Source organism: Triplophysa rosa, unplaced genomic scaffold, assembly GCF_024868665.1.
Source record: "Triplophysa rosa unplaced genomic scaffold, Trosa_1v2 scaffold54_ERROPOS3010582, whole genome shotgun sequence".
In the NCBI taxonomy this organism is placed as follows: Eukaryota; Metazoa; Chordata; class Actinopteri; order Cypriniformes; family Nemacheilidae; genus Triplophysa; species Triplophysa rosa.
The window spans coordinates 59,867-73,997 of NW_026634563.1; the positions used below are offsets into that span (position 1 = coordinate 59,867).

General features: G+C 39.2%; 1 protein-coding gene across 1 annotated transcript in view; it reads left to right on the forward strand.

Moving 5' to 3' along the window:
- The window catches only part of LOC130551021 (synapsin-like), a 50,555-nt gene that overhangs the window by 33,439 nt on the left and 2,985 nt on the right, over nucleotides 1-14,131 (forward strand). The window contains exons 5-8 of the mRNA XM_057328558.1: nucleotides 13,359-13,515; nucleotides 13,599-13,688; nucleotides 13,770-13,832; nucleotides 13,921-14,063. Of these exons, the coding sequence (XP_057184541.1) occupies nucleotides 13,359-13,515; nucleotides 13,599-13,688; nucleotides 13,770-13,832; nucleotides 13,921-14,063 (453 nt within the window). The remainder of the gene's footprint in view (nucleotides 1-13,358; nucleotides 13,516-13,598; nucleotides 13,689-13,769; nucleotides 13,833-13,920; nucleotides 14,064-14,131) is intronic.

Genomic DNA, 14,131 nt, shown 5'->3' on the forward strand with positions numbered 1-14,131 from the left:
TCGGAATACTGAACATCTCGGTGAGCTTGACCTCCGGATATCACCCTCAGGTGAACGGCCAGGCTGAGCAGAAGATACAGGACATCGGGAGGTACCTGAGATCATACTGCCATACTCACCAACACAGCTGGCACCGTTTCCTACCCTGGGCGGAGTACGCCCAAAACTCCCTTCGACAGACCTCAACCGGTCTCACCCCGTTTCAGTGTATCTTAGGATATCAACCTCCCCTGTTTCCCTGGTCTGGAGAACCCTCATCGGTGCCAGCTGTCGATCACTGGTTTCGGGAGAGCGAGAGGGTCTAGGACTCAGCTCACCACCACCTCCAGCAGGCTATCCGCAGGCAGAAGCTCCATGCGGACGCCCGAAGATCCCAAAACCCCCAGTATGCACCAGGACAACGGGTCTAGTTGTCCACAAGGGACTTACGCCTGCGACAACCCTGCCGGAAGCTGAGTCCCAAATACATCGGACCATTCCTCATCACTCGACAGATCAATCCCGTCACCTTCCGCCTCCAGCTGCCCAAACATTACCGGATCTCCCCCTCCTTTCACGTTTCCCTTCTCAAACCCTTTATTACTCCTGTTTCTGATTCCTCTACAGACCCTGCTGTAACCACAGATCTGCCTCCTCCTCCACCACCTCTGGACGCCGCCCAACAGATCTTCAGAGTAGAGGAGATCATGGACTCCAGGAGAAGGGGAGGTCACCTCGAGTACCTCATCAACTGGGAGGGCTACGGACCTGAAGAACAATCCTGGGTACCACGGATTGACATTCTGGACCCAGCACTCCTACGAGAGTTCCACCAAACCCATCCTGAACGTCCGGGTCCTCGACTTCGAGGTCGACCCCGTCACCCTGGTAGGTCCGCTGGAGCGGACCATGGAGGGGGGGTACTGTAACGGTTTCAGCACCACCGGCCACGCCCCCCATGTCGTCACCGCCAGCTCGCTTCACCCGTTCCCTCTCCCCGGAGTTTTGAACTCAATTTCCCAGCATGCACCACACATACACCATTTTTGATTAGTCCACACCTGCATCACATCATCAGGACTCTATTTAAGTTTGCACCTTTTTGTTCTTCACGGTTCAGTCTTGTTGTCTTCAAAGCAATTCTCAACCCCGATAAGTATTTACCTGTTTTTGAAAGACTTACCTGTTTTTTGGATATACCTGTTTTTGAATACTTACCTGTTTTTGGAGATTTACCTGTTTTTTGAATACTTACCTGTTTTTGGATATTCCTGTTTTTGCATACTTACCTGTTTTTGGATACTTACCTGTTTTTGGATACTTACCTGTTTTTGGATACATACCTGTTTTTGGATACTTGCCTGTTTTTGGATATACCTGTTTTTGAAATAAACTCAGTACTGTCAGGGTTCTGGTAGACGGAGAGCACACCACTGAGGTAGATAAGGAAAAGGAGTTTATTTCAAAAGCAGGTATATCCAAAAACAGGCAAGTATCCAAAATTGAACAAATTTGAAACGGTCGGATAAATAAGATTTAAACCATTTCAAAGCTATTCCCTTAATGCCGACATAATTTTCGAGTCTATGTAGGAGTGTGCTGTGGTCAATGGGATCGAATGCAGCACTAAGGTCTAGCAGCACCAATAACGAGATACAACCACGGTCAGACGCCAGTAGCAGATCATTTGTAACTCTGATCAAAGCAGTCTCTGTACTGTGACATGCTCTAAATCCAGACTGGAATTCTTCATTGATGTCATTCCTTTGGAGGAAGGAGCATAATTGAGTTGAAACTACTTTTTCCAGAACTTTCGATATGAAAGGTAGATTCGATATAGACCTGTAGTTCCTTAGTTCTCTAGGGTCGAGTTGGGGTTTTTTGACAAGGGGCCTTATAACAGCTACCTTATATGCTTTAGGCATATGTCCTAATGTCAGAGATGAGTTAATAATACCAAGAAGAGGATCTATAATTTCTGGGAGCATCTCTTTCAGTAGATTTGTAGGTATAGGGTCTAGTATGCATGTTGTTGATTTAGATGATCTAATCATTTTAGACAGCTCATCTTGATCTACGGTATAAAATAATTGCATTTTCTCCTTAAGGGCGCTGTAGTTAGTTTGTTCAGCGGGTTTCACTTCTGATTGCATTGTTATAATTTTTTCTCTAATATCTTGGATTTTATATGTGAAGTAGTTCATAAATTCATCACTGCTATGCTGATATACAGGATCAGAAGTCACTGACGATTTATTTTTTGTTAATTTAGCCACCGTGTTAAATAAAAACCTAGGGTTGTGCTGGTTTTCTTCTATTAGTGATGAAAAGTAGGCGGATCTAGAAGTTATTAGGGCTTTCCTGTATTTTCGAATACTATCCTTCCATGCTGTACGAAATACCTCTAATTTAGTTTTCTTAAAGTTGCGCTCCATTTTTCGGGCCGCTTTCTTTAGAGCCTGAGTGTGTTCATTATACCACGGTGTGGGGCTGCCATTTTTAATCTTCTTTAAACGTAGTGGAGCAACTTTGTCTAGCGTTACCGAGAAGGTGGAATTAAAATTTTCAGTGGTAATGTCAAGATCTTCAACGTTATTTCTCATGATTTGAGACAATTCGGGCAGATTATCGAGAAACGCATCTTTGGTAGTTGAAGTTATTGTTCTACCATATTTGTAACAATGAGTTTTATTTGCAGCCGTAGGCCAGTGAAGCAAACATAATACCAGATAATGATCCGAAATGTCTTCACTCTGCTGAAGGATTTTAACGTCGTCCACATTTATACCGTAAGACAGTATTAAATCTAAAGTATGATTACGAAGGTGAGTGGGTCCTGACACATGTTGACTAATGCCCATGGAGTTAAGAGTGTCTTTGAAAGCCATTCCTAAGGCATCTGTAACGTTATCTACGTGGATGTTAAAGTCACCAACGACAAGGAGTCTATCTGCGGCCAGTACTAGTTCTGATAAGAACCCACCAAATTCTTTAATAAAATCTGTGTGGTGCCCTGGAGGCCTATATACAATAGCTAGAATCAATTTAAAAAGTGTTTTATCTTTAGTATTAGGTGTTGAAACATGAAGAACCATGACTTCAAAAGAATTATATTTAGAGTTCGACTTCTGGGAAATGCTAAGAGAGTTATTGTAAAGTGCTGCGACACCTCCCCCTCTGCCTTTTAGACGAGGCTCGTGTTTATAATAATAATCTTGGGGGACAGATTCATTTAAAGCAATATAATCATCTGGTTTTAGCCATGTTTCTGTCAAACAGAGCATGTCTATTTTATGATCTGTTATCATATCGTTAACAAAAAGTGCTTTATTAGAGAGAGATCTAATATTTAGCAATCCGAGTCGTAACAGTTGATTATCTGTATTTTGTTCATGTTTAGTTTGTTTAACGTTTATTAAATTACTTTCAAGAGGTTTACGCATTATTTTATGTTTGCTAATCCGGGGGACAGACACAGTCTCTATTTTGTGATGTTTGGGAGAACGGATTACTACATGTTGTACATTTTGTGTATTCTGCGACGTGAGACGGCAAGCAGACAGTTGGTTAAGCCATACTGTCTGCTCCCTGACCTGGGCCCCAGCGAGTCAAGTTTTAGCATTAGCATTAAGACTTTTTGCCATATTTCTAGACAGGATGGAAGTCCCAGCCCAGGAGGGATGGAGACCATCTCGTTTCAACAGGTCAGGTCTGCCCTCAAAACTCTTCCAGTTATTTATAAAAACTATATCATTCTGCAGGCACCACTCAGACAACCAGCCATTTAGTGATGATAATCTGCTATAAATCTCATCACCACGATAAGCAATGAGGGGGCCAGAGAATATTACAGTGTCTGACATCATGCTTGCGAGCTCACACACCTCTTTAATGTTATCTTTTGTGATCTCCGATTGACGGAGTCGAACATCATTTGTGCCGACGTGAATGACAATCTTACTGAATTTACGATTAGCCTTAGACAGCACATTTAAATTTGACTTGATGTCAGGCGCTCTGGCTCCCGGTAAACATTTGCCTCTATGTTAACGTTCCGAACAATAGAATCACCGATAACTAGGGCACTTTCAGCAGGTTTCTCAGTCGGTGCATCACTGAGCGGGGCAAACCTGTTCGAGACTGTAATCGGAACGGTCGAGTGATGTTTTGTCCTGCGACTACGCCGTCTCACAGTCACGAAGTTTCCCAGCTGCGGGGGATTTTCAACCGGAACCGAGCTGTGTGCGCTAATGTTGCTCGCATCCAAATTGTTTTCTATCGTCGTTAAACTCTTACTATCCTCAGATAAAGATTGGATGCGAGACTCTAATTCTAAGATTTTAACTACATCGTTAATTTCCCCAATGATCCATCGTACTATGGTGGTCAACCAGCGAGTTATGTCGTTGTTCGGGAAACGCATCCCTGGTTAGTTGAACTTCTTCAACCCACTGTAATGCTAAGGAGATTGCTATTAATTCAGATGTGAAAACTGATATATAATTTGATGTTCTCTTCAGAATTTTGATTTTAAACTGAGGTATAAACACAGCTGCAGACGTAATCCCAGAAGCTGGGTCTTTTGATCCATCAGTGTACTGTATATCTGAACTGCACTATGATAGATGTGATCTATATATTGTTGTACCATATTCAAATCATGTTTTCCTTGTTGTGTCTATTCTCATGCAACTGGGTGTCTATTAAAGGCATAGGGAAAAGCCAAGGGGGAATTGCAGACAAAGCCACAGTAGGAGCAACACTAACATCACTTATCCCAATATTTCTTGCTTCCTCATTAACAATCCACCCAAAACTTGATACTTTCTTACCCCCATATTCCCAGCAATCTCTCAAAATGTTTTTAATCGGGTGACTTTCTGACTGTCCTTTTATGTTTATCCAGTATCTCATTCTCAACTTGCTCCTACTCATTCCCAGAGGCATTACTCCCATCTCCACCTGAAGTCCTGACACCGGTGACGATCTTATTGCTCCACAACATATCCTTAATGCTTGAGACTGGATTACCTCAACCTTTGAGAGTTCAGTTTTAGATGCAGAACTGTATGCCATGCTTCCATAATCCATAACTGTTCCTATTAGTGCCACATATATACTTTTAAGAGATTGATGACAAGCTCCCCATTCAGCTCCAGCTAAACATCTCATTATATTAATAACTTTTTTCCTTTATCAATTACTTTCTGTATGTGTAATTTGAAATTTAGTCTTGTATCCTTCCACATTACTAGGAATCTAACTACTGATGTCTGTTCCAATGCTCCTCCATACATTTATTGATGGGATAATTCTCCTTTATGTGAAACAAACCACTTGCGTTTTTGCCACTGAAAACCTGAAACCCCAGTTTATTTGCCCAGTTTTCTATTGTTTTAACTGCATTTTGTATCTGCTTCTGTACCATCTCTACTTTCCTTCCCCTCTTCCACAATGCAGCATCATCCGCATATAAAGACTTCCCTATCCCTGTTTCAACCTGAGAAAATATATCATTAATCATTAAATTGAATAAAATAGGACTACTTACACTTCCTTGAGGAGTTCCATTCTCTATATTATAAATGTCAGAATAAGCACATCCCACTCTAACATGAATCGTTCTGTTAAACAAAAAATTCATAATCCAATTATACGTTTTACCTTTTATTCCTAATCTTTCTAATTTTATTAATAGTCCTTCCTTCCACAGCATATCATATGCCTTTTCTACATCAAGAAAGACACTTCTTTGTTTACCTGTGCCTTTCTTATGTCAGCTTCCAAACATAGAATTGAGTCCATTGTGTTTCTTCCTTTTCGGAAACCACTTAGATAGGGAGAAAAGATGTCTCTCTTCTCAATAACATAGACCAACCTGCTCATTACCATGCGTTCCATAATCTTGCATAAATTTGACGTTAGGGCTATAGGTCTGTAGTTTATAGGTTGCGTATGGTCCTTTCCTGGTTTTGCAATTGGAACTATTACCCCATGTTTCCATTCACCTGGTAGCTTTCCTAAATCCTACACCTTATTATACAAACTCAAAATTATATTTAAAGAGTGATCTGATAACTGCTTGATCATCTCATAACAAATCTCGTCTCTGCCAGGAGAAGTTTGTTTGATGCCTGTAAGCGCTCTTTTCAGTTCATACAAAGTGAACTTAGAGTCTAATGTATCTCCAGAAGGCTCCTTAACTTCCAGGATATGCCGATTTTTACTCAAACTCTTTTCTCTTATTTTCATCATGTCATTTGAAATGTTAGCATTACTGTGCACTTTCACAAATGGGCAATTCCGTGAAAAGTCAACCTTACCACGAAAAAATTTAGTTTTTAGCAGTGGTTTTTACTCTGGTAACAGCACAGATTTTAACATTTGGTGGTTCAAATACCCATGTGAGATCTCTCATCAAATTTGTAAAGCATTCGTTTTCATTTTTAGTGCATGATTTTTCATAGTCAGGAAAGTGCCATTTTCAGGATTGTCACATCCATAACAGTACATATTCCTCATAAATGGACACATGAAAATTAATATAAAGTAACTATTTCATGTTCTATAAAGAGGCATCCCTTCTCCATTCATTTGGGTATTATTGCTTCAGGATTGTGCATTTTATTTTACAGAAATCCTACAAAGTTTATCGTCTCCCGAAAACCGCCTCCTTTTTTTGTCACATCCATAACGCATGTTTATTTCCCTTTTTTTAAATAGAATTTTTTTTCATAGACTGACATTTTTGGATGTTTAGACTCTATCAACAAGGGTTCAGTAAAATATAAACAGATGGTTCAATATATTCATAACAAATTCATTCTCTGAGCATTTTGATGTCACGTCCATAACGCAAAATGTCACGTCCATAACGTTGGAATTGCCCAAATGTTTCTGCTAATACTTCTGCTTTCCTGCCATCAGACATAGACAGTTCCTCCTTATGCATATGCACTAAAATCGGTATTCTATTATTTCTTTGTTTTCCTCCCATTTTTTTTATCATATTCCATACCTCATTCATTTCTATATCTGCTCCAATATTAGCACAGAAATCCCTCCAATAGTTCCTTTTCACCGTCCGAATATAGTCCTTCTTACGATTGCCTGCATTCTTTTATAATAAATAAATTCATCATACCTAAAAGATCTTCTTACTCTTTTAAGTGCTTTATTTCTTTCTACAATTGCCTCACTGCATTCCTCGTTCCACAAAGGAACAATTTTTCTCCTACTGCTTGTCCTCTTTTTCCCTTCAGCTGTGCTCCGAAGAACTTCACTGATCTTTAAATTTAAACTTCAATATCCTCCGTATCATCCATTTCAATCATTTTACTTAAACCTCCCTATATAATTCCCAATCTGCTGATTTAAAGTTCCACCTGGGTAATATTTCTGAACCTGTTAAATCTATCCCAATTTTACTGCAGATGGGAAAATGATCACTACCCAACGTACTGTCATTCATTACTTTCCAGTCACATCTTCCAGCTAAGTTTTTAGATACAATCGTCAGATCTAACATAGAGTATTTAACCCGAGATAGATCAGCTCTTTTGATCTGTACTAGAACTCTCCCATAATGTACTGTGTGCATTAAAATCACCACACCACACCACTTTACACTTCCCATTTCCACCAATATTTTCTCAAATTTCTTTAGTTAACCTGCGACATGGATTATAGAAGTTAATTACTCTGGGATCTTTCCCAAACCTCTACTACCACAGCCTCGTATTCTTTATTAACCTCAACCATTCTAAACCCCACACCCAGCTTAACAAAAGTTGCTACACCTCCACCATTTTCTATTTGTCTATCTTTCCTAACAGTTATATAATATCCATTTATACAGAAATTTAACTGTGGTTTGAGCCATGTTTCCTGGATGCAAATAATATCTGGGGAAAAGTCACCATTTACTATGTAATGTTTAAATTCTTGACCATTAGCTATAAAGCTTCTTGCGTTCCACTGCAAGATTGTAATGACCTTTAAGAGTCACCACATGACACCTGACTAATTACTACCTGACTGTGCTGATTGTATCATGAGTTTTTCATTTATCATGTCAATTGAAATGTCCCTTATCTCCAAATACTTTTCCGCAGCTTTAATAATGATCTTAATCCTTTCTGTTCTACTCTCAATTTGAGCAGAACAATTTACAACTTCTGCCATGAATGTTATAAATGACACTTTATCTGCAATCACCTCATTTTCTCTGCTTGGTGCAGACACCTTACTATGTTGCGCTTGTGTAACTACAGGGGCTGCCTTGATTCTATCTATTTTGTGCATTTGTTTTACTTTTTAAGTGCCTCAGCATATGACACTCCTTCCTCCATTCTTACATTCTGAACTTTAACTGCTACCTTTCTCACTGTACAGCCACCGTAAGCGGCACTGTGCTCGCCTCCACAGTTACAGCACTTAGGGTTTGTGCCTTGTCCACATTCACCATACTTATGTTCACCACCGCATCTCGCACATCTTTTTTACCATGGCATACAGCCGCCACATGACCATATTTTTGGCATTTATAACATCTTAACGGAGGAGGAATGTATGTTCTGACCACATAACTTAGAAATCCTAGATAAACCCTTTCAGGTAATTTAATATCTTCAAATAGTAACATTACTGACAGACTGTCTGATTTCTCACCATTTCTGAAACATTTCAGACGCAAGCCTTCTTTAACAACCGCTCCAGTTATGTTTCTTTTAATTTCTTCAATTAAAACATCAATAGGAATTCCTGTAATCACACCTCTAATCCCTTTTTTCTCTTCTGGAATCGAACATCCTACTTTAATTCCAATCATAGATTTGATTCCCAGTATTGTTTCTTGTTGCTTACTATCTTTACAGAATAGCAACAATCTGTTATCCTTCAATTTCTTGACATCTTCCAAGATCCCTTTACTTTCTTTAAGGGCTTTAGTGAGTTTCAAAGGGTTGATGTTGCTTACAGATTCGGAAATGAACTTCATCATTACCTTATACTCTTTCTTCCTCCTCCTTGCCAGATTGACTACCCTTGTCACTATCCATGTCGGAAATTAACTCACGACTTTTCTTTCTTTTCTTTGTCTCAACCGTTTTCCAAACATGATTTGAATTCCCTCCACTAGCCTCCTCCATTATTTCACCTTCCATTTCCGGGTCGCTTCTGGAATCTACGTCACTCACTACCATCCGTACTCCAGTCACAGTCCAGTCGTTTGCCAAAACCAACAGCAGCCAATTGGAGTGCTCGTTTCGACCTCTCCCCACGTCTTTGTGGAAAAAGTTCATGGCATGGTTTTGGTTTTGTAATGCCATGTTCTCTCTCCGGTGTAGCGTCTTTTAGCCCCGCCCCCTTGTTTCTCCGTCAGCTGCCCATTAGTGTTTCATCCCACTCACCTGTCCACCCAGTTTCCCCATTAGTGTTATCCTTGTCACCTGCCAGTCCCTAGCCTTTTGTCATTTTCTCTCATTAGTATTCCCTTTATATTCCCTTTGTATTAAGTCTTCCCTTTTCGGTTCATTCCTTACCCTGTCCTACCTTGTGTGCGTTTACATTGTGCCTTACCTTCATTCATGTCTTGGATTACCTCGTTCCTGTTTGCTGTGTTGTGTTGTGGACCTATTTATTTTTTATTCTTGTACCTTGCTTGTTTTGTCCCCCTTGCGGGAAGTTTTTGTTTGAAGTCTTGCTTTGTTTTAACCGTGTTTTCCCCATCGTGGGTTTTTTGTTTTATATTTAATAAAATTCCGTTTGTTAACCCTTTGACTGCCTGCGCCTGGGTTCTGTCTCACCGCGATCGTGACAATCAAAAGCCCTGAGTTTCAGTCCTTACATCATGTTCTGTTGATTTAGATGTGTCAAATCAATTGAAAATCACGAAAATATAAGTTTACTCTCAAATCTGTACGTTTTTAAATAAAATAAATAAACCGCTAAACTAATGTGTTAGTGGGTGAGGTAAAACGAAATGACCGTTAATTTTTAAATGATGGGAGTGCGCGGCAGAGCTGAGAATGCACGTGCTCGAGCGCACACACACACAGTAACAGACAACCATACTAAAGAAATACACATGGATATACAGGTGCTGGTCATATAATTAGAATATCATCAAAAAGTTGATTTATTTCACTAATTCCATTCAAAAAGTGAAACTTGTATATTATATTCATTCATTACAAACAGACTGATATATTTCAAATGTTTATTTCTTTTAATTTGATGATTATAACTGACAACTAATGAAAATCCCAAATTCAGTATCTCAGAAAATTAGAATATTACTTAAGACCAATACAAAGAAAGGATTTTTAGAAATCTTGGCCAACTGAAAAGTATGAACATGAAAAGTATGAGCATGTACAGCACTCAATACTTAGTTGGGGCTCCTTTTGCCTGAATTACTGCAGCAATGCGGCGTGGCATGGAGTCGATCAGTCTGTGGCACTGCTCAGGTGTTATGAGAGGCCAGGTTGCTCTGATAGTGGCCTTCAGCTCTTCTGCATTGTTGGGTCTGGCATATCGCATCTTCCTCTTCACAATACCCCATAGATTTTCTATGGGGTTAAGGTCAGGCGAGTTTGCTGGCCAATTAAGAACAGGGATACCATGGTCCTTAAACCAGGTACTGGTAGCTTTGGCACTGTGTGCAGGTGCCAAGTCCTGTTGGAAAATGAAATCTGCATCTCCATAAAGTTGGTCAGCAGCAGGAAGCATGAAGTGCTCTAAAACTTCCTGGTATACGGCTGCGTTGACCTTGGACCTCAGAAAACACAGTGGACCAACACCAGCAGATGACATGGCACCCCAAACCATCACTGACTGTGGAAACTTTACACTGGACCTCAAGCAACGTGGATTCTGTGCCTCTCCTCTCTTCCTCCAGACTCTGGGACCCTGATTTCCAAAGGAAATGCAAAATTTACTTTCATCAGAGAACATAACTTTGGACCACTCAGCAGCAGTCCAGTCCTTTTTGTCTTTAGCCCAGGCGAGACGCTTCTGATGCTTCCTGCTGCTGACCAACTTTATGGAGATGCAGATTTCATTTTCCAACAGGACTTGGCACCTGCACACAGTGCCAAAGCTACCAGTACCTGGTTTAAGGACCATGGTATCCCTGTTCTTAATTGGCCAGCAAACTCGCCTGACCTTAACCCCATAGAAAATCTATGGGGTATTGTGAAGAGGAAGATGCGATATGCCAGACCCAACAATGCAGAAGAGCTGAAGGCCACTATCAGAGCAACCTGGGCTCTCATAACACCTGAGCAGTGCCACAGACTGATCGACTCCATGCCACGCCGCATTGCTGCAGTAATTCAGGCAAAAGGAGCCCCAACTAAGTATTGAGTGCTGTACATGCTCATACTTTTCATGTTCATACTTTTCAGTTGGCCAAGATTTCTAAAAATCCTTTCTTTGTATTGGTCTTAAGTAATATTCTAATTTTCTGAGATACTGAATTTGGGATTTTCATTAGTTGTCAGTTATAATCATCAAATTAAAAGAAATAAACATTTGAAATATATCAGTCTGTGTGTAATGAATGAATATAATATACAAGTTTCACTTTTTGAATGGAATTAGTGAAATAAATCAACTTTTTGATGATATTCTAATTATATGACCAGCACCTGTATATGATTGTATTTTCATTTAGCTTAACTAGTTTATTATTTTCAGCCATTAAAGGGCACATTTATTAATTTCATTTGGTCAGTATAACATGCGTTAATGTGATCTTATAATTTCTGTATTGCACATGTCACTGACGTTTACCAGTTTTGACTATTTTTACCATTAAAAAAGAACCATCAGGGAACATTGTTTTCTGGTTATTTTCTGGTTGCAAAAAAATAAACAATAAATAACCATCAGAGAAAGTTATTTTCTGGTTTCAAAAAAATAACCAATAAATAACCATCAGGGAACGTTATTTTCTGCGTTATTTTCTGGTTTCAAAAAATAACCAATAAATAACCATCAGAGAAAGTTATTTTCTGGTTATTTTCTGGTTTAAAAAAAACCCAATAAATAACCATCAGAGAATGTTATTTTCTGGTTTAAAAAAATAACCAATAAATAACCATCAGAGAAATTTATTTTCTGGTTATTTTCTGGTTTCAAAAAAATAACCAATAAATAACCATCAGAGAACGTTATTTTCTGGTTTAAAAAATAACCAATAAATAACCATCAGGGAACGTTACTTTCTGGTTATTTTCTGGTTGCAAAAATTACCAAAAAATAACCATCAGGGAACGTTATTTTTAATCATTTTAAAAACCAGCCTGCAACGTTCTGGGAACGTTATTTTCCGGTTGCAAACAAATAAAACCTGAAAAGAATGTTCTTAGAACTTCTCTAGCAACATAAAAAACTTCAACAAAATGACAAAAGCATACACCAAAATTGCTAAAACTTGAACTAAAATTAACATAAAAACCATGAATTTTAAAATAAAAGCTAATTTAAAATATTAATAAAACTTTATTTTTCTAGTTTTCCGCTGACATACTGTATGTCACAATACAGAACAACACACAACACCATCACACCTTTGTTTCATGTTGACTTACTTAAAAATGTGTAAAGAAAGAAATGTCACATAAATATGTCAAGTAGACTACCATTTATGTATATAGAGCTTATACAGTACAGATTGTTTCATAGCAGCTTCACAGTAAAGTTAATTAACTATTGAAAGTGCCATTAAGTACATTGCTTATAGCTTTGGTCATAACCAGTGATGGAAATGGCATCACTGGAAGTAGTTGAGGACATTTTTTATATATTCAAAACCATAGATGCAGACAAATCCAATGACAGAGAAAGTTCTGGCATGAAACTCTAGATGGTGCAGTCCTATAGTCTAAACCAATCTAACGTAATAACTTTACCACACGGCGGAGCTGATTGGTTCCTTCTGTATCAGCAGCCAATGAGCTTGCTGCTCAACGTTTAAATCTGGCTAGTGATTGTCATAGCAGTGCAGCACGCTTCAGAAACCCTCCTCCTTCCCCAGCGCCACATACAAAGCTCATACAAAAATGAAATCCTCTACATGTAACTCTGTCCTCCCTTGAAGATCTTTCCCTGAACCATCCCAGAGTCTTTTCTATTTCCAGCTCTATACAGTATATAAGGGGATGTTTTGTAGTATGAATCGTGTAGTATAAATATTGGAAAGTGTATACTTTCGATGGTCACAGTTTTTCAAATGACAACAGATGAAAATTTTGTTAGTTGGCTTGTATCCGTTATTATTAATTATTGGATTTGAATATTGATATGCTAATATGCACACCACCGTCTTAGGGAAGCACTTGTGTCACATATGTATGTGTCATATGTCCTTACAGGTCATTTATGCCTGACTTTGTCCTGATCCGACAACACGCTTTCAGCATGACAGACAACGAAGACTTCCGTAATCTAATCATAGGCCTGCAGTACGCTGGCATTCACAGCATTAACTCTTTGGAGTCCGTCTACAACCTGTGTGACAAACCCTGGGCGGTAGGTGTGACAAGATGACATCACTTGACCTAAGTAAGATGTCTGATCTAACTAACCCCTCCAAATTCATCTGTTCTTTGCAGTTTGCTCGGCTGATCAGCACGTTCAAGAAACTGGGACATGAGAAATTCCCGTTGATTGAACAGACGTTCTATCCTAACTATAAAGAAATGGTAAGAGATTAAACACACCCAAACCCATGGCATTTAATGAAGCTGATATTAGAAATGACTAAACTCTTCGAATCAAACCAGGTGACCATGCCAGCATTTCCAGTTGTGGTGAAAATCGGGCACGCTCACTCTGGCGTGGGGAAGGTAAACGTTTAAACTGATGCAGTGGCTGTAAAATAAGAGATGCAGATGTTTATGTTTAATATGTGATATAACTGTCTGCGTTGTTAAGGTGAAAGTGGAGAACCACTCAAAGTTTCAGGACATAGCTAGTGTGGTTGCCATCACTCAGACCTACAGCACATGTGAACCTTTCATTGATCCCAAATATGACATCAGGATTCAGAAGATTGGAAATGGTTACAAGGCCTTCATGTGAGGAATCCCTGCTAGTCTGTAGAATTTACCGTACAGACATGTTTGGCTAAATTCTGCTCTCAACA